Source organism: Rutilus rutilus (genome assembly GCF_951802725.1).
Source record: "Rutilus rutilus genome assembly, chromosome: 11".
NCBI lineage: Eukaryota > Metazoa > Chordata > Actinopteri > Cypriniformes > Leuciscidae > Rutilus > Rutilus rutilus.
The window spans coordinates 26,295,773-26,314,576 of NC_140216.1; the positions used below are offsets into that span (position 1 = coordinate 26,295,773).

The window sequence follows — 18,804 nt, forward strand, 5'->3', positions numbered from 1 at the left end:
ATTTTGAGGGATCTGTACTTTACTCGAGTATAATTTTTGGGGAGTACTCATGACTTTACTCAAGTACATTTGAGAGGCAAATATTGTACTCTTTACTCCACTACATTTCTATCCATAACTGTGAGTACCCATTACTTCTTCTAAAAAAAAAAAAAAAAAAAGGAAAAAAGAAACATCTCGGAAACCCTCTCAAATGTGATTGGATTGTGCAGGCGCCACTGATTGGGACAGCCTATCAGCAATCACCTTCAGCTTTCCGCCAAAGTCAACTCCATGGTCAGATTTAGATAAGAGAAGAAACAATGGATGAAGACGCAGCAGGTCCATCCTGGGAGCGATATTTTTTTTCCCAGGATGGTAGGGGAAGACTCATGAATATTCATTAGGGAAGTCATCCCTGATTGGTCTTAACCCCAGTGACAGGTAGGTTTAGGGGCGGGGTTATGGAGGTCATAAGACCCCCAGTGACGGGTAGGTTTAGGGGTGGGGTAGGGGTAGGTAGGAGTCTTCCCCTACCATCCTGGGAAAAAAAATATCGCATCCCGGGAATGTGCCAAGCCGTGGCCCCACCTCGCCAGACTAGTTAATGATAGTTTTCGCTTCAAGTGTTTGCTGTTTTTACCAATGTAAGCACTGTGGCAGTAGTAATGCAATATTTAGAAAATGTACTCTTGTACTCTTGATACTCAAGTACTTTTAAAAACAAGTACTTTAGTACTTTTACTTAAGTAGACATCTGACTGTAGTACTTTTACTTGTACTTGAGTAAAATTTAGCAAGGGGTATCTGTACTTTTACTCAAGTAATGTAGCTGTGTACTCTGTCTGCCTCTGGTGTCACGTTAAGAGTGACGCAAAAGACCATTTGAAATCCGAAAATCCGATTCGAGCAGCCAGTGTGCCCAAACTGAAACACATCTGTCAAAAAAAATATATATATATATATATTTTTTTTTGGTCCAGACTTTCAAAACCCATCTGGATTATGCAAAAAATATATATTTTTGCAGGCGGTCTAAACATGGCCAAAATGCCCCAATCCACTGGGAATATTGGATCCATTCTCTTTACCAGATCCCATCAGAAGCTGTTTTGTCTGATATCTGCACAGGAAGCGGAACATATTGCATTGTATCAACCTCAGAGGCAGGGGGAAAGCAGGAAGCAGTACATTAAGTAATTGTAAAAATGAGAATATAAATCGTTAAATGACTATATGAATAAATGTGATAAATTAGTATAAATGAACAAAAACAAATGAAATGATACAAATGCATGGCCACTCTTTTGGGCTACACGCACAGGTTGCTACCAAGAATCCTCAGATCCTTCAATATAGACAGTTCAGAGGTATTTTTTTGACGCCTCATAAACTTTTATACATACTGTATTTCACTAATATAAGCTGAGACTCTATAACATGCCACCATACAACAGCTGCAAATTACTTGAATTTAGGGTCTGCCCTATTACCAACACTTGCGGTCTTTGCACTTCACTACTTGTCTACTTGCATGATGTATTCCATGTATTTGGCCCAAGTGTTCAAGTGGGTGTGAAAACCACAAGTGTGTGTAGAACTTTGATTCCCTAATGCAACACATCATAGTGAAAAAATGGCAATAGCATGTTTTTTTGTGTGTGTGTGTTTTTTTTTACAAAGCTGTATTTACATTTCATATTTTGATTTTGGTGGATTGAAGTTTGGAGGAAGATCATTTGTAAGAAGATTAAAAATTATGGTGCTTCTAATTTAAGTGATGAAAAGCAGTTGCAAACATTTTACAAAATACACATGCCAAATGATATGCAGTATCTAATTTATTTAACTTACACTGGAAAGTTTTTCTTGACATCTCAATTTTGGGCCATGTGAGTTTCTGACGATGATAAATGATGGGATACGCTTAGCCTCAAATACAGCTGCGATGCAATATTAGAGATAGTGTAAATTTAGTGTGTGTTAAGGGCACTGAGCTTTGGCATTTTTCAGACCTCGAACAGTCTTGCACATGTTGTTCCTGTTGCATGCACACACTCTCAAGTGTCCAAGACCACAAGTGTAGCTATTGGAGCAAACCCTTCGTTTCTAAAAATTTACGTTTATTGCCTTGTCTATGGTAATTGCTTTGTTATGGTACATACGAGAAAAATGGGTGGGCAACACTGATCTACATGCCTATCTCTCCAGTCCTTCAGTGGTGTGGACTGACTAGTTGACTAGACCAGTGGTTCTCAAACCTGTCCTGGGAACCTTCCGCCAGTGCACATTTCTCCCTCATCTAACACGCCTGGTTTAACTCATCAGTAGAGACTGCAAAACCCAAAATTGGTGCGTCCATTAAGAGAGACATCCAAAATGTGCAGTGGAGGGGGGTCCCCAGGACAGGTTTGAGTAGCATTGGTCTAGACTGGAGGTTCATGTATCTGTGCAGGAGGATTATGGTGATCTTGATAAACTGTCTCTAAACTCAAGAGTTAGTCACAATTGTATAAAGAGACCGTTATTCGCCTTTAGATTAAAGATAATTTAGATAACATCCATATGTCCCAGTTGAGGTGTCTGATTCTCCTGCTGCTGCTTCTGGTCTTGTGTAGGAGCATAGAAGAGTTCCAGAGGCTTACAGACCTTCCAGAACTTCTCATTCACCAGCTCCAAAGTCAAAGAGCCATTTAGTGTCTGAAAGACAGAAATGATAAAGATAAGACAAGCCAAACTCTGATTTCTCTGTAATTAGAGTACTGATGGCAGCGTGACTCACAGAGAACTGTCCTCGTGCTGTGCTGATGTAGATAGTAAACTGTTTTTCACTGACATCCTGCAGACTACTACTACTGTTGCCAGCTCCCGGCTCTCCCTCCATATTTCTGTTCCCCTGCGTGTCACTCTGACTTTCCTCCAGAGCAATGCGGAGAGCCAGGTATTTGGAGAGGTGGTCTACAGTGGCGTTTGCTGTGGTTTTGACATATCTGACAACAGAAAGGAGAATGTAGCACCCAATATGTTAATTCCCATAATTACATTTCCATCCATAAAGCTTTAGGAGTAACATCTTAAAAAAAGAAAAAGAAAACAATGTTCAATATGTGTAAATACACAGCACTCTGAAATGTTTTGTTCTGATTGGTCAGTCATGACATTCTGAGGTTAGGTATTCCCTAATAATTACTATCGTCAACAGCAACACTATATAATGACATTCATATGGCTATTTGAGGCCAGTGCTTCTTTTCTCTCTTATCACAATTCGAAGTCAGCTGCTGCCATCTTCGCCTCAGTTATCGACTATTTACTGTTAAATGAAACCGGAGGACCTCAGTATTAATGGTAACTGTAAGCCTATGGTAATATTGTTGAAGTGTTCAATCTTTTTGCTAGAAAGATAGTTTTGTAAACTGCGATGGATTATAAGATAATAAACAGATACGATTTTAAAGCTCAAATCAATATTTCATGTCCCCATCATTATTCATGTGGTGAAAAGCTGTGTAATAAAGGTACATTACATTATCCCTAAAATGTCTGTCTTGTTTAAACTTTGTCTAGACTTAAAGCTGCTTGCTATGATTACCCCCAAGATTACTGTTATAAACACGAGCATCGTCTGAAAGGCAAAGGGGGAGGGGTGTTGCTGTAATTTATAGTAATATCTTCAGTATTACTTAAGTCTAGTTTCAAATATAATTCTTCTGACGTGATGGTCCTTTATGTAATGCTATCTAGTGTAAGTGATAAATCCCGCTTGACATTTGTGCTGGCTACTGTATACAGGCCACCATACAGACTGATTTTCTATCAGAGTTAGTACTGGCTGCAGATAAAGTCCTGATTGTAGATGATTTTAGAATCCACTTACATAATAGAAAAAGGCGCATTGGGATTGGCATTTAGAGACATTCTAAACTCTATTGGAGTTATGCCGGGGACACACTTAACGACTAGCTGAAACATTCTAAGACTTAACTGGCAACAGCTTACTCTTAAATTCTAAGACTAGAATATTTAGACACCGCACACTACATGACTTTAAACACCGACTGAGCGCAAAAGGAACAAACTCGGTCCGTTTGAGCATGATCAGTCGTAACAACCAATTTACATTCATAATCGGTCTGACAGTCGTCAAGTGTCCCCAGCTTTAGGCAACACCTGTCAGGACACACTCATTGTCGTAATCATACTACATCAAAATCTAATGTTGTCACATGGAATCAATGTTGATGGCGTTGAAATTCTGCAGCAGAGCGATGACATCTCAGATCATTATCTAGTATACTCCATTCAGTAAAGGCTGAAAAACCAACTCCCTGATACAAATATAGTAAAAACTATCACTTCTGCCCCTAAAGACTGCTTTATAAATAATATTCCTGATCAGTTTAATCTCCTCCTCATACCAGATAGCTTAGAAGAACTCCATGTTCCAACAGAAACTATTGACTCTCTCTTTTCCAGCACTTTAGACAGTTGCGCCGTGGTACAATGAGCACACTCAGGGCCCCCATAGAGAGCAGCCCGAAAATTGGAGCGCAGCTGGAAGAAAACAAAACTAGAGGTTTTCCACATTTTGTGGAAAGACGGCACTATTGCATACAGAAAGGCCTTTAAAACGGCTAGATCTGCTATTTTTTCAACCCTCTTAGAAGAAAACAAACACAACCCTAGGTATTTATTTGATACAGTGGCTAAATTAACGAGAAATAAAGCTTCAACCCCAGACGTTTCCAAACAGCACAGCAGTAATGACTTCTTTGCTAGCAAGATTGTTAATATTAGAGAGAAAATTATAACCACACAACTCTCTAATACAGCATCGCATCAGCCAGTGCATTGTAGTGTCCCGGAGGAAAACTTCCATTTATTCATTGCTATAGGTGAGGAAAAATTGTCTAAACTCTTTAAATCATCTAAATCAACAACATGTATGTTAGACCCTATACCGACTAAGCTACTGAAAGAGATTCTTCCAGAGGTCATAGGTCCTCTTCTGAATATCATTAATTCCTCTTTGTCATTAGGACACATACCGAAAACTTTTAAGCTGACTATTATTAAACCGCTTATTAAAAAAACGCAACTTGATCCTACAGGCAGTATCCTCACAACTGTTCCTTTTTAGAAAGAAATGGTAGCTGCAGGGATTTTCATTCAGGATTTAGATTGTATCATAATACTGAGACTGCTCGCATTAAGAGTTACAAATGATTTGCTCTTATCATCCGATCATGGTTTTATCTCTCTATTAGTGTTAATGGATCTTAGTGCTGCATTTAATAATATCAACCACAATATTCTTTTGAATAGACTCGAAAATTATTTTGGCATTAGTGGAATTGCATTGGCATGGTTCAAATCATGCTTATCTGACCGTTATCAGTTTGTAGCAGTAAATGAAAGGATGTCATTTCAAGTTCAGTATGGAATACCTCAAGGCTCAGTACTAGGACCGTTGCTTTTCACCCTGTACATGCTACCCTTGGGCGATATATCATTAGGAAGAATTTCTTTAGCTTTCACTGTTATGCTGATGATACTCAGCTCTATATTTCTTCGCGTCCCAACAAAACTTACCAATTCACAAAATTAATGGAATGCATAACTGATATTAAAAAAATTATGACAAGTAAATTCCTACTACTTAATTCTGAAAAAACAGAGATTCTAATTATTAGACCAAAAACCCCTGCACGTAATACCTGGGCGTGCTCTTTGATACCTATCTTTCATTTGAAAGCTACCAATCTTAGCATTTGTAAAATCGCATTCTTCCATCTTAAATATATATATAAATTATGCTCTCAATGACAAATGTGGAAAAGTTAGCTCATGCATTCATGACCTCAAGGCTAGATTATTGCCTATGCTCTACTGGTTGGTTGCCCTGCACGCTTAAACTCCAGCTTGTCCAAAATGCAGAACCAGGAATTATGATCATATTAGCCCGGTTCCCTTTCATAGGTTTCTCAACATTGCAATATCACTATGGGAACACCTTTGGTGTGGACGAATATCTGAAGCCCTTATACCATCACACCAATTTGATTGGCCAGTAGCGCTTAGCACCACCCTAAGAATACTTCATATTAGTGTGCTGCGCACCATTTCCTCAGATTTTATTCCTTCAGGAAGCGTATTTTCTGTAGGAAAGCGTGTTTATTGTGTTATTTGCTATAATTCAGAGCAGTCTTACTACTACTCTCAAGTGGACACGACGAGTTTCAAGAAATGCATCGACCCTTGTGACAGGTTCATCACAGGAGGGGACACTCATGACAAGTGCGTGCAATGTCTGGATCTTAAACATGCCCAGGTGACACTTAATGGCCTATCTGACTGTCGTCACTGTGATAGCCAGCTTTTGAAAGTTTTGCGCTTTATAATCACCTGCTTTCTGAGGAAAGAAGGCCTTGCATGTGTCTAACCCCTGCCTCTCCATTTATGCGGTTACCTAGGCACCGCACGAGATGGATGCTTGGGGTGACTATTATGAGCCAGAGCGAATAGAGAGTGAGCAGACGGAATATTCGCCCTTTCTCTCTCTCTCGGACCCCGTCATTTTCGTTCGTGATGATTTGTGGCCTACTCCAGAAGCTCGCGATGCGATTTCTTTCGGTTGTGGCCCTTTCGACGAAGATGTTTTGTCTACCGTGGCCTCTGATTCTGAGGAGCTTATAGGCATTATGTGGGCTCTCTCCCTCTGAACGGACAGGAAAAGCGCACTTCTCCGTCCTATAACAAGCTGTTATACGTGGTTACTCATGCTGTAAACAAGCTGGGGCTGGATTGGGACAGCGAGCCTGCTCAAACTCAGGCCCAGTCAAAGCTGGACGATTGCTATTTGACTAGCCGCGCCCAGCCCAGCCCTGTAGGCCTCTCCCTTTCTTCCAAGACCTCCACCACGAGGTTTCGAAGTCTTGGAAGCAGCCTTTTTCGGCGCGAATCACAAATCCCGCGGTTGTGCACAGTCTCTAAAATGAGGGATCACGGCTACGCTGCAATGGCGATCGTCGAAAAGACTCTCGCGGCTCATATCGCACCTTCTTCGGCCCTGCCATCCAAACCGTGTAGAGTTACTTCCGCTTTGGTTGGGAAATCCTACATGGCCGCTGGGCAGGCAGCAGCTTCTCTTCATTCGATGTCTGTACTTCAGGTCTATCAAGCAGAGCTGCTTAAAGAGTTGGATGAGGGAGAAGGCCTGACTCCAGAGGCTGTTAAAGAGCTCAGACGGGCCACTGACTTAGCGCTTAGAGTTACCAAGCACACTGCCCGAGCAGTAGGCCGGTCCATGGGTATGGTGTCTGTAGAGCGCCACCTTTGGCTCACTATTACTGACATCAAAGAAAGAGATAAGACCTTCCTGTTGGATGCCCCCATGTCCAAAGACGGTCTATTTGGCGAGTCTGTGACCGCTGTGGTGGAGAAATTTCGAGCAGCAAAAGAGCAATCTGCTGTTTTCCTCTAGCTTATTCCACGTAGGCATAGGGAGAGCGACAACCACCTACAGTCCGTTCGTGCTCGTCTTCCCTGCAGTGCCCCCGTGAGGCACAGCAAAGTAAACCATCGCCTATGGAGCTCCCTCGCAGAGACTGGGGCCCTAAGACGGGCCCGGACTAGCTCTGGCTCCTCGAACGTTCACAAAATGGACGCAGCTCCAGGGCGTCTGAATCTTAAACTACCTGGACGATTGGCTGATATTAGCTTAATCTCAGGACTTGGCAAAAGTACATCGAAACTTGGTACTAGGGCTGTCAATGAATATTCTAAATTCGAATATATATTCGAATAGTTTTAAAAAACAGAATTTCAAAGGTGAAAATTAATATTCGAATGTGGAAAAAACACGCCCGCGGTAGCAGAGGTGCGGCTGTCTGCTTTGCGAGTGGGCGCGCTGCCTGAGGGGTCAGGGACAGGTAACAGGAGTCGCACTGTCTGGCACAGCGTCACTGCTGAAAGTTGACTTACATGGAAGATGGCAGAAAGTGCAGAGCCCAACTCAACCGCAGCAGAGAAAGTGATTTTAACCCCCCAAAATCTAAAAAGCCATGTCTGGAAGTACTTTGGATTTTGGTCGGTAGAAGGTAAAATTGTGGAGCCGCGAGATAAAGTAGTATGCAAGCTATGTAAGATACAGTTAGCATACCATTCGACCACTAGCAACATGAGGTCACATCTCGAAAATGTGCACCCAAATGAGCATGGCATAATGTGTGGAACTCCAGCTAAACAGCCACGTCTTGACACTTATTTTGCACCGCCCGCCACAAGCTCTTTGTCTGCAACACAACAAGAGGCCATAACGCAGAAATTAATTTCGTTCATTTGTAAGGACATGAGCCCGATCTGTGTCGTGGATGGGGCAGGCTTCGGGGAGTTCTGTCAAGCAATGGAACCAAGGTACCGTATCCCTAGCCGTGGAACAGTTATTTACCGTTTCATGTCAAGGAAAAGTTCCATGTTTACCACAGCACAGCTCGCTCGGAGCATTCAATGTCGGTTCTATATACTGTAAAACTTCAATTAATGTTAATAATATTTGTTTCAATCACTAAATGAAGACTGCTATATTTGAAGAGTGCCTGCGAGTGCGAGTGAACGAGCGAGAGTGAGGTCTGCGGTCTTGGTCATTAGTTGATTTACTTGTTTTTGTGTAGGTAATACATTGTCAAAAATGTTTAAACTTAAATAAACTACCTATACAAGTAGTTATGTCTCTTTGTATTTCGAATATATGTGTGTTTTTTAGAGGGAATATTCGAACGTCATTTTTGAGCAATTTTGACAGCCCTACTTGGTACTCAGCCATTTGAGGAGCTTGGGTTTACGCATAAACTTTCAGAAGAGTGTGTTGCTGCCACGTCAATACACAACTTTTCTGGGCATAAAACTAGACTCTCACACGATGCCGTCTCCTGCACGTGTTCAGTCATTGCAGTACTGTCTGAGTCAATTCAGGACAGGATGTCGAGTCCAGGTGGGTTTGTGCCGCAGACTGATGGGTCTTATGGCAGCAGCGTCCCCTGTGGTTCAGTTTGGCCTGCTCCACATGCGACCGTTCCAGTGGTGGACCAAAAATCAAGGGATCACACCCCATTGCCACCCGTTTTGCAGAGTAATGATCACACGAAGAGGCTTTTATGCTCTGCATCCGTGGTCGAGACTTTCACTCCTTTACAGAGGAGTCCAGCTGGGGGCATGTTGTCGTTGCAAGACGATCACGACAGACGCATTCCTCACAGGCTGGGGGGCAGTCTATCAAGGTCGCCCAATTTCTGGAGTCTGGGAAGAGGAACATTGCGGGTGGCACATAAATCCTTTGGAATTGCTAGCAGTGTTTCTGGCACTCAAACTTTTCTCACCCTGTCTGAAGGGGTACACATATTGGTCAGGACGGACAACATGACTGTAGTTTCGTACCTGAATTGCCAAGGAGGTCTACACTCACGTCCCCTGTATAGGTTGGCAAAGCGTGTCCTCCGTTGGGTGCAGACCAAGTTTCTGTCGGTCAGGGCGGTTCACATTCCAGGCCATCTGAACCTGGGAGTAGACCTGCTTTCAAGGCAGGGCTTGGAACATGGAGGTTGCACCCTCAAGTGGTGAGCCTCATATGGTAGCTGTTTGGCCGAGCAGAGGTAGATTTGTTTGCGTCAAACATGACTACACACTGCCCCACTCTGGTTCTCCCCGTCTCCTCCGTCGCCTCTGGGACTGGATGCTCTGGCTCAGGAGTGGCCCAGGGCCAGGCTTTGTGCATTACCACCATTTCGATTACACTCAGCAGTCCTCCTCAGAGTAAAAGAAGTCAAAGTGAGACATTTGTTGCTGGTGGCCCCGTTTTGGCCCACTCCGATATGGTTATCAGACCTGGTCAGTCTGTTAGTCAGCCCTCCGTGGGAGGTTCCCCTAAGATCAGACCTGTTCACTCAGGCCCAGGGTACAATTTGGCATCCCAGTTAGGGCTGTGATGGTGGCAGTTTTTTTTACCACCCCGGTGGTTGGGGGGTTATAAAAAAAAAAAAAAAAATGAAGTGTCTATTTGAGCAATACCGTCAAAGAAACAAAACACTAAAGCATGTAATGGATTGAAATACATATCAGTAAATAATGGTAACTTAAATAATATAATAAAGTGAAATCCAATTTATTTATTTTTTTTTTCACACAAAGATGCGTGATAAGCCTACCGCTCTGCGCTTTGAGAGGGATGTGGGAGAGAGCGCTGCCAGAGAGAGCGAAACTAAAATCACCCGCACGTGTGAAACACGTACAGTTTAGCCTACAAATAAATTTGACACGCCTTACTATGTCTAATAACAAGCACACACTGTGTTAAAAAGAATTTGACGTGCAAGTAAAAATGTAGGCTATCTGTCCTACAGCGTTTTTCTACTTTACCACAGTAAAGAATGCGAATATAATAGGCCTAATTAAAAGCGAACCAATGAAGAAATGTTTATAATCCCCTTAGAAAATGGGTGAGACATGAGTGAAGATTTGGGAAAAGAAACAAGAGATTCAATGCAGGGATGAGTCACAATTTTTGAATATTCAATTAGTTTATTTAATTATAGAATATCGCATAGGTTGTGCGATTGTTCTCTAAAATAAAATCTCCATGTTTTTGGTGCTGATGCAGTGGTGACGCGTTCATGTACCCAGAGGGTGACGCTGCCAATAACGCACATAACAGCTGTCACAAAGAACTGCAAAAGTAATGATTATGAATGTGTCAAATATAGCAAGGAGACATTTTAATCGTTTATCAATAAACTAGTATTTTCTTTGTCAGTGTTGCCTGCAAAGATTAAGTTGACGATGCTGACTCGTCATCTTCGCAGTGAACGCGCCTATAGAGAGAAATGCACATTTCATACGGATTAGCCTACATAAGCAGAGAGTAGGCTAGTCGGTTTCTTTTCGTTTTGAATTGTTTTGTTTAAAAGTAGACAATTCAAGCTTTCTATATGGAATAACTAATGGAATATTGTTAAATTCGCTGATAATCGGGTGACCAGATCGCAAACCAGAATTCAAAGCCGACAAAGCTTAAATTTATGGGCTCACGCACAACTCTCTCATTCGTCATGAATCCCAATGTTTCCATGGCTGCGATGTAACATTTAATTGCTAACCTATAATTTATTTTGTAAACAAAGCTTTGTGCTTCACTCGTGTCATAATATTCATGTAAAACAGCATTCACCTACAAAAATTTTTTTTGGCGGGCCATCGCCGGTACTACTCAGCCACCGCGGTGGCGTTTTGCAACTGCGGTGGTGCAGTTGTCAAGTTTACCGCCACAGCCCTAATCCCAGTCCGGATCTATGGAAGCTGTGGGTTTGGCCCCTAATTGGGGTGCGCTAATGTATTCTGGACTCTCGGCTGAGATTACAGATACTATCCTTAATTCTAGGGCCCCCTCTATGAGGCGTCTGTATGCTTATACACTGCATGCAGAATTATTAGGCACGTTGTTTTTCTGATAATATTTTTTTTCCAGGCACATTTTACCAATTCCAAACCACATTAATCTGAATAATTACTATTAATTTTGTATTTAATCATTTAAAAGTGATATATAATTGTTCATGAAGGCTGGAAATGAAAACCGTCTCATATTCAGGTGTGCATAATTATTAGGCACGTTTTCTTTTACAGATAAAATAAGCCAAAAAAGAGATTTAACTCAGACTGAAATTCAAAAATTATTAAATGCCCATGAGAAGCATGCAATAATAATGCAATACCAGAAATTGCAGTTAAGGCATGACCATTGGACAGTGAAATGCTCATTGGGTCAGCAGGGTCAGACAAATACAGATGAAGAAGAAAAGACATGTTGACGTCAGTTTGACGGCTTGGGTTGAAAACGCTTAACGAGCCTCAAACCGTTAGTCTGCTATGAGCGAGAGATGGAGAGGAGGAGCGCTAAAGTAAAACCCTGCCCTCTTGTTCAATATTCCGTTTCACCTGGAAATACGTCACAACACTGGAGAAAAGTCGTTTGCAACTTCCGGTTCACGGGGACTTTAAGACAGTTCTTTTGGTGGCCCTTTCCTCTCTTAAGAGAATAGGGGACCTGCAGGCTCTTTCTGTCAGCTCTTCCTGTATGAACTTTGCCCCCAGGCTGGTTAAAGTCTCAGGCCAGGATACGTTCCTAAGGTTATGTAAACCCCTTTTCGTTCCCAGCAGGTGGTTCTGGAGGCTTTTTCCCCTCCTGATTCGGAAACTGGGAGTGATGCACAGCCTCTCTGCCTCTGCCCGGTCAGGGCACTGAAGGTCTATGTCGACCGCTCAGCCCAGTGGCGTAGATCGGAGCAATTGTTTGTGTGTTTATTGTTTGGCTTTGCCTCTAGGTGGGCGTGCCCATTCCACTAGAGGAATGGCTTCTTCTCAAGCTCTTTTTAGGGGAGGATATTTGTGTTGCGGCAGGATGGTCCTCTCCGAACACTTTTATCAAGTTCTACGGTCTGGATGTGAAGATGGCTCCCAGCTCCCAGGTCTTATCCGCTTGAGCGGATGCTTTCCACGGTCTTCCAGCTATTTTCAGGTATGTGAAAGGCGTTATGGTATAAATCGTTCCCATAGCGATATTCGCAGTGTTGAGAGACCTATGAAAGGGAAAATCTCGGTTACGTATGTAACCTTTGTTCCCTGAGTAGGGAACGAGACACTGCTATCCCTGCCTTCCCATACTTGAATAGTGCTTCCTTCGTCTTGGTATCTGAGGAAATAGCGTGCAGCACACTAATATGAAGCATACATGACGTATTCTTAGAGTGGTGCTAAGCGCTATTGGCCAATCAAATTGGTGTGATGGTATAAGGGCTTCAGACATTCGTCCAAACCAAATGTGTTCCCATAGTGATAGTCTCTCGTTCCCTACTCAGGGAACAAAGGTTACATAACATAACCGAAACATTCTGTGAACACTGCTTTGGCTCCCTATTAAACATTGTATACATTTCAAAATCTTGCTAATTACTTACAAAGCATTAAATGGTTTAGCTCTATCATTTATTTTTATTTTTTATATATATAATTCAAATCATGTAAAATGATTATTAGGCTGCATAAATTATGTCAGCGGGAACCGGGAACACTTCTCATAACACCTGATGCACTCGTTACATCATAAGAAGAATGGCATCTACACTAATATTAGTCTCTCTGTTTATCCCGAGGTTTACCGTACTCAGCTGGTTCCAGGCCGTATCCAGATCAGATGAAGCCTGCGCCTAGACACGACCACAACGCAGCCCTGAAGTGTCAGCAGAGAACGTGTTAACTAGACTATCCCCTGCGAAGGCCTCATCGACATAAATGTCCTCTGTACATCCGCGGTAACGACTAAAAACACTGTATTATGCATGCCAGACAATTAATTGGCAATGTCACTTTGTAAAGAAAGACTACGTGCTGTAGCACATACGCATTCAAACGCGCATGCCTATAAACTAAACACGTAATAAGCATGTGCATGCCGCCACCATTTTCAGATTCACGTTTTTGAAGTTTACACGGAGATGATGACGGTATTGCTCTCAAAACTTGAAAACTTTCAAAATTGCTTTCAAAAATTGTTTTTAAAACTTGCACTTTGAAACCTACTTCAAAGTTTGCATTCTCAGGCCACCAAAACGTTGTTGTCGTGTAGATGAACAGCTTGAATGCATTAAAAGTTTTCTGTTTTCAGTTGAAAACGGTTTTGTGCAAGCTAAGTTAATAACTAATGATTTTTACAACGGAAATTAATCAATTAAAAACTTGCTTAAAGGCACACTATGCAAGATGTGTACCTTAATATAACAGCTTCGAAATCATTTCGGTGGTAAACAAACTCGTAGTAGGGAGAATCATCCCGATAGCAAAGAAGGGGGCCAAAACCAGCAATGCAGGTATGAGAGGTGGCGCACTAACAAATCTCGCGAGAACCACGACTTGCTTTACGGCACGACGTCACATACATTAACAACATATGAAGTAGCCTCTTTGGAAGACACTAGCACGCATTTAAGACGTGAATCATGGCAGAGTTGACGAAGAAAGCGCGGTCGGAAGAGTCAAGGAAAAGAAAACGACGGCTCTGCGTGAGTGGTATTTACAACAGTAATGTTAAATACAAGTACTCCACAGCGACTCTAGGGGTCACTGTTTGAGAAAAACGGAAACTGCATTGTGTGCCTTTAAGATAGACAATGACTTTCTTCTAGAGCTGCTGTACAGCCAAAACTATTCCTATTATCACTGTATAGTTACTTGGAAACAATCTGTATTGTAAAAAGCATTATATAATGATGATATAATAATATAATGAAGGTGACTTGACTATGAACAGTTTTCCTTTGCAGAAACGTTGAGCTTAATGAGCAAATAAAATATAAAAATAAAATATTTCAAATATTTTTGCTCAAATCAATATTTTGTCCAATTATTTACTTATATGGCAAGTAGCCATGTAATAAGTGTAATAATTAACATCCAGCCAGTTGCTATCGCAAAATAAATCCAGACAGGGTGATTAGGACCCCGACGAGAAGCTTAAAACATTTACTAACATGTCCCGGAAGAAAGATCTCTTCCTGGCCTTAATGTGGAAGTCTGAGTATGTGAGTAGGTGACGTAGGTAAAATATAGAAATTATGGCAAATGTAATATTTCTACATTACTATGCTGTTACAATTTATCATGTACAATTGTTCTCTCACTAAAAAATTGCCCATATACCCTCAGTCACTCATTTTCCTTATACCTTGTCTGGCTGTACTGTTGGTTGTTGACCAGCAGGGGATGTGGGCAAAATATAAGTTCAATTTCTGAGCTCAGCCCATGGCCTGGCAGTTGTCCAGGAGGTGTACGACTCTCTCCAAAAGCCTCAGGTCCAGAATCATCAGACATTTTCTGCTTTTTACTGCAACTCGGTCCGGCCTCTGGAGCGTAGCTTGCAGGGGCAGAGGTATGGTGTGAAGGCGCGGAGTCGTGCGAGACGTGTGAACGAGTGTCACCGTTGTCTTCACCACCGCTAAAGGTAGTGTTTTCACTCTCTGGATGCAGCTTACGGACACGCTGAGCTCTAAAAAAAGGGAGGAAATGCACTCTGTTTATCCAACATGCAAACTTTGTTACTCATTTCAGATATATAAATAAAATATCTTAAAAGTACAGTACTCCTATTTAACTAAGTCTCCGTGAGAAGGTGGAAAATGGTCATGAAAACCCTTGGCAAACATAAGTGCATCTAAGGTAAAATGAAATAAAATGATATGAACACTTACGGATAAACAGTCTATATACATTAGGGTGGTCCTTATTTTTAAAGTCGCAATTGTCATGCTCTTAACCCTTCAAATTGTTCCTTTATATAAGAAAATACAGCATGCCAATTTTTATGGCAGTAACATAATAATTACTGGTAGCTCAATAGCTTTAAACTTTCTGAGATTTTGATGATTTTCGTAAAAAAACAATCATTTGAATTGGTATTGTACCTGGCTAGTAAAATTCCAAAAAAATCTCCACATATTCCATAGTACATAGTACTGTACTTTTAGATGCATATCTCAGTTTACTTATTGTAGAAACTAAATCCAAATTAATCCATCCATGACCTGGTTTAGCAGATTTACCTTTCCTGGTGGAATCAATACATATTTCTATTGATGATCACCTTGGTTATTGTTTGGGTTTAGAGCACATTTTTTGGTTTAAAAAATTACATTACGTTCCTTGAAATTGACCCGGAACTTTGGCCGAATCAAGCAGATTATCAGGAGGCACAGGCAATTATACATGCAATGAAAGTAGTCAATGATCACGCCGAGAGAGGAGTGGCTCTGATTCAAGAATACAATGGCTATCTCACACACTCTGAAGAACAATTGCAGTTTCTCCTTCATGTGGTGGAAGATCAACGACGGATCTATCCAGACTGCAAAAAGTCAACACTGGCTGCTGAGCATCAGAAATGAGGGATTGTTGAAAACTTTGTGCTTTTTTTGAGATTGTTGTCATTGTTGTCATGTCAGTGTTGCTCTGATTTCAATAAAATGTAGTTCATTTGCAGCAACTTTTAATATTACTTGCATATCACAATAACGCCGCACAGCTTAACATAGGCAATCTTCCACATGATTGAGCTACCTCTAAATATAATTTTTTTTGTCAACATTTTTGCATATTTCCAATTTTGAAGTTAAAAGGAACAGTTTAAGAGGTTAAAACACTAACATTTTGCACAAACCTGATGAGGACCACCCTAATATACATACTATATACTATAGATGGGGAGATACCAACCAAAAGTACCATTAGTAGTATACAAAACTTGTGCACTATATGCCAAGTCTTTAGATGCCAGAACCAATTAAGTTTGATGTTACCATTAACATTCAACCTGTTGTAGCAGTGCACATTTTTCTTTCACTATAGAAAGTGCTGCATGAAAATTGCTCAAGATTTTTTATTCAGTGTTCAACGTGAAGGTATATAAATAATGAGAGAATTGTCATTTTTGAGGCACTATTTCTTTGTTGACATGCATATGCACTCCTAGCTGTGCTGTGACCTGTGTCTGGCCTGCATGCGCAGTCCCTGCTCGATGCTGCTGTTGAGTGCCTCTTTGTTGTGCAGTCGACTGAGCTGCTCCAGAACTTTGTCCTGATGGGCCTCATACTCATCACGGCTAGGGTACATCTTAGAGATCAGGGCATCAAAATTTGGGTCAGCACGTAGAGAACGCTTGGACACAAGCTTCTTCCTGCAGGTCGGACATTCTTTATTTCTGCAGCGGAAAATAATTAAAGGGCAAAACTGAGCAAAAAATATCAGATTAATTGAAAGCACCCAAAAATGGCAGATGATCTGATCATTCTTAAATGTAAAAGAAAAAGCGTTCGATCAGAAAATGTAGTCTTACCCTGATCGAAGTGCGGTGACGATGCACTCGGAGCAGAAACGATGCAGACACTCTTTGGTGGTCATGGTGTTTTTTAGCATGTCCAGACAGATGGGACACATAAGCTCACTGTGGAGGCTTCTGGGCGACACAGCAATCTCTGTGCTGTCCATGATCGCCTCCTGAAACAATCCATACATGAGTGGAACTTACTATAACTTCTATAAACAATAAAAACTTCAAATTAAAAGTGTGCATCAAATTCTGATTCATCTCTATGTTTCAGGAATATATAGGGGCACTAGGATGAAAGGGCCAGTGTGAATGATTGGGAAATTGATTTATTAATCACCATTATTTTGTTTGCTGCTGCTATTATTGACGTAGAAACTGACGGCACTTTTAACTTTATGGAAATGGAGACTGTAATGGAAATGGACTGTAGTCAAGAGTCAGAGAAATAGAAAGTAAATTTCACATCTCTAAACACATTTGAAGCATCATTAACAAATGACACATCGAATAATATGGCTAAGGTTGCAAACTGCAGGTAGAACTAGGAATGCCTAGTGACAGTACAACAACTAGCGACATGCAACGACTGTGAATGGGGCTTTGAACAACATCCATATGGGTTAATCTCAAATGGTCCAATGGAGGTTGTCTGACCATTTTTAATGTCCCTTTTATTCTTTGATAAGTATTGCAAAACCATAACGTTACTTGCCTATGTAAGTTACCTCTAAAAAAAGTTGGGTGGATCTTTCCTATTATAAACTTATAATTGTGTGAGTCATTGTGTATGTACCTGTGGCGTTCGGTGGAGTTCATATAGACTCAGTTCCCATGTCTTACTCAGAGTCTGAACACTAACTGGATTCGCCATCATGACTTCACTGACAACTGAAACAGAACACACTTTACACGCACAACCCATGCAAACGTCATAGGCTATTACTGCCAGTTTAGGAACATAATCATTCAAATGGTTATTTTAGAATATTAACAAAATGAAATGTAACCCGTTTGAAACAAAACATGCACACATAAGACAAACTTCCTGGACTGATTCGATGAAACAATCTTTATTACGAAATAATTTTCTCCTACAAAAAATCGTGTGTTGTTTTCTGCTTTATTTTAAAATTTATAACATAAACAAATGAACAATAATTAGGTAGATTTACGGTTTGAACGATAAACGATAATACCAATGATATCAACATTGGTATTTACATGATGTCCCAATGTAACGTTACTTAAAAAAAATCTAACGTTACCACAGTACCATGTCTTAGAAACATGATGGTAATACTATAGTACTTTTCGGTACTTTTATGTTAGTTTAATCGACAGTAAGAGATGATGAAGATCTAACGAAAACTGACACTCACCCTCAAATGTCTGTGTGCGGTCAGAATGTCATCTGCTGCTGAACTTTTTCAGCACACGCGAGAAAAACCTCCTAATATTCTAACATCCTTATACCGGATGTTTTGATCTTCGGAGTCACCTCTCACTTCCTGCCCGATTCCCTCTAGCGGCGAATTACAGTACTGCGCGCACGTGTTTCTTTCTTTCTTCTTTTGTTCTTTTCTTTTTATTATTATTATTATTAAATGCTTGAAAGAACAGTAACAACAATTGTCATCATTGTCATACCATAACAATACAACAATACTCCAGGGTCCTTCAGTCTTTCAGTCCAGATTAGCCTAAGTGCCAAGTCCTTAAAAACGTCACTGTTGTAATAGCAAGTTTTTTAGAGAACTCAATAGATTCAAAATACATTTTCATCTCAAGTTTAAATAAAAAAAAAAAAGAAAAAAAAAAGGGTTTCATTTAGAACATTTACATTTGTGAATGTGATATATGGATAACAGAAAAATCAGGTTTATATTATATATTTATTC

General features: G+C 40.8%; 1 protein-coding gene across 3 annotated transcripts; it reads right to left on the reverse strand.

Moving 5' to 3' along the window:
* Window positions 1-1,359: 1,359 nt before the first annotated feature.
* On the reverse strand, window positions 1,360-18,453 carry LOC311299239 (E3 ubiquitin-protein ligase RING2-A-like). Of its 3 annotated transcripts, none has more exons than XM_084422713.1 (7): window positions 18,286-18,405; window positions 17,700-17,794; window positions 16,913-17,073; window positions 16,562-16,777; window positions 14,750-15,070; window positions 2,769-2,969; window positions 1,360-2,240 (listed from the first exon to the last, which is right to left on the reverse strand). In XM_084422713.1, the coding sequence occupies exons 2-7, from the start codon at window positions 17,778-17,780 to the stop codon at window positions 2,195-2,197; spliced, it is 1,026 nt and encodes a 341-aa protein (XP_084278839.1). In that variant the 5' UTR covers window positions 17,781-17,794; window positions 18,286-18,405; the 3' UTR covers window positions 1,360-2,194. The 3 variants fall into 3 exon arrangements, with proteins under 3 accessions (XP_084278839.1, XP_084278837.1, XP_084278838.1); XM_084422711.1 differs by having other exon boundaries at window positions 1,657-2,679; window positions 2,762-2,969; window positions 18,286-18,453; XM_084422712.1 differs by having other exon boundaries at window positions 1,657-2,679; window positions 2,762-2,969; window positions 17,700-17,809; window positions 18,286-18,384.
* Between the last annotated feature and the right edge of the window lie 351 nt (window positions 18,454-18,804).

Bases quoted from the DNA above. Each gene is read 5' to 3' on its own strand.
- LOC311299239 (XM_084422711.1), bottom strand. From the start codon at position 17,780: ATGATGGCGAATCCAGTTAGTGTTCAGACTCTGAGTAAGACATGGGAA. The intron at 15,071-16,561 runs GTCACAGCACAG...CCCTTTTTTTAG, and splicing joins CGCATGCAGGCCAGACACAG to AGCTCAGCGTGTCCGTAAGC. The intron at 2,970-14,749 runs GTATAAGGAAAA...TTCTGTTGTCAG, and splicing joins CAACAGTACAGCCAGACAAG to ATATGTCAAAACCACAGCAA.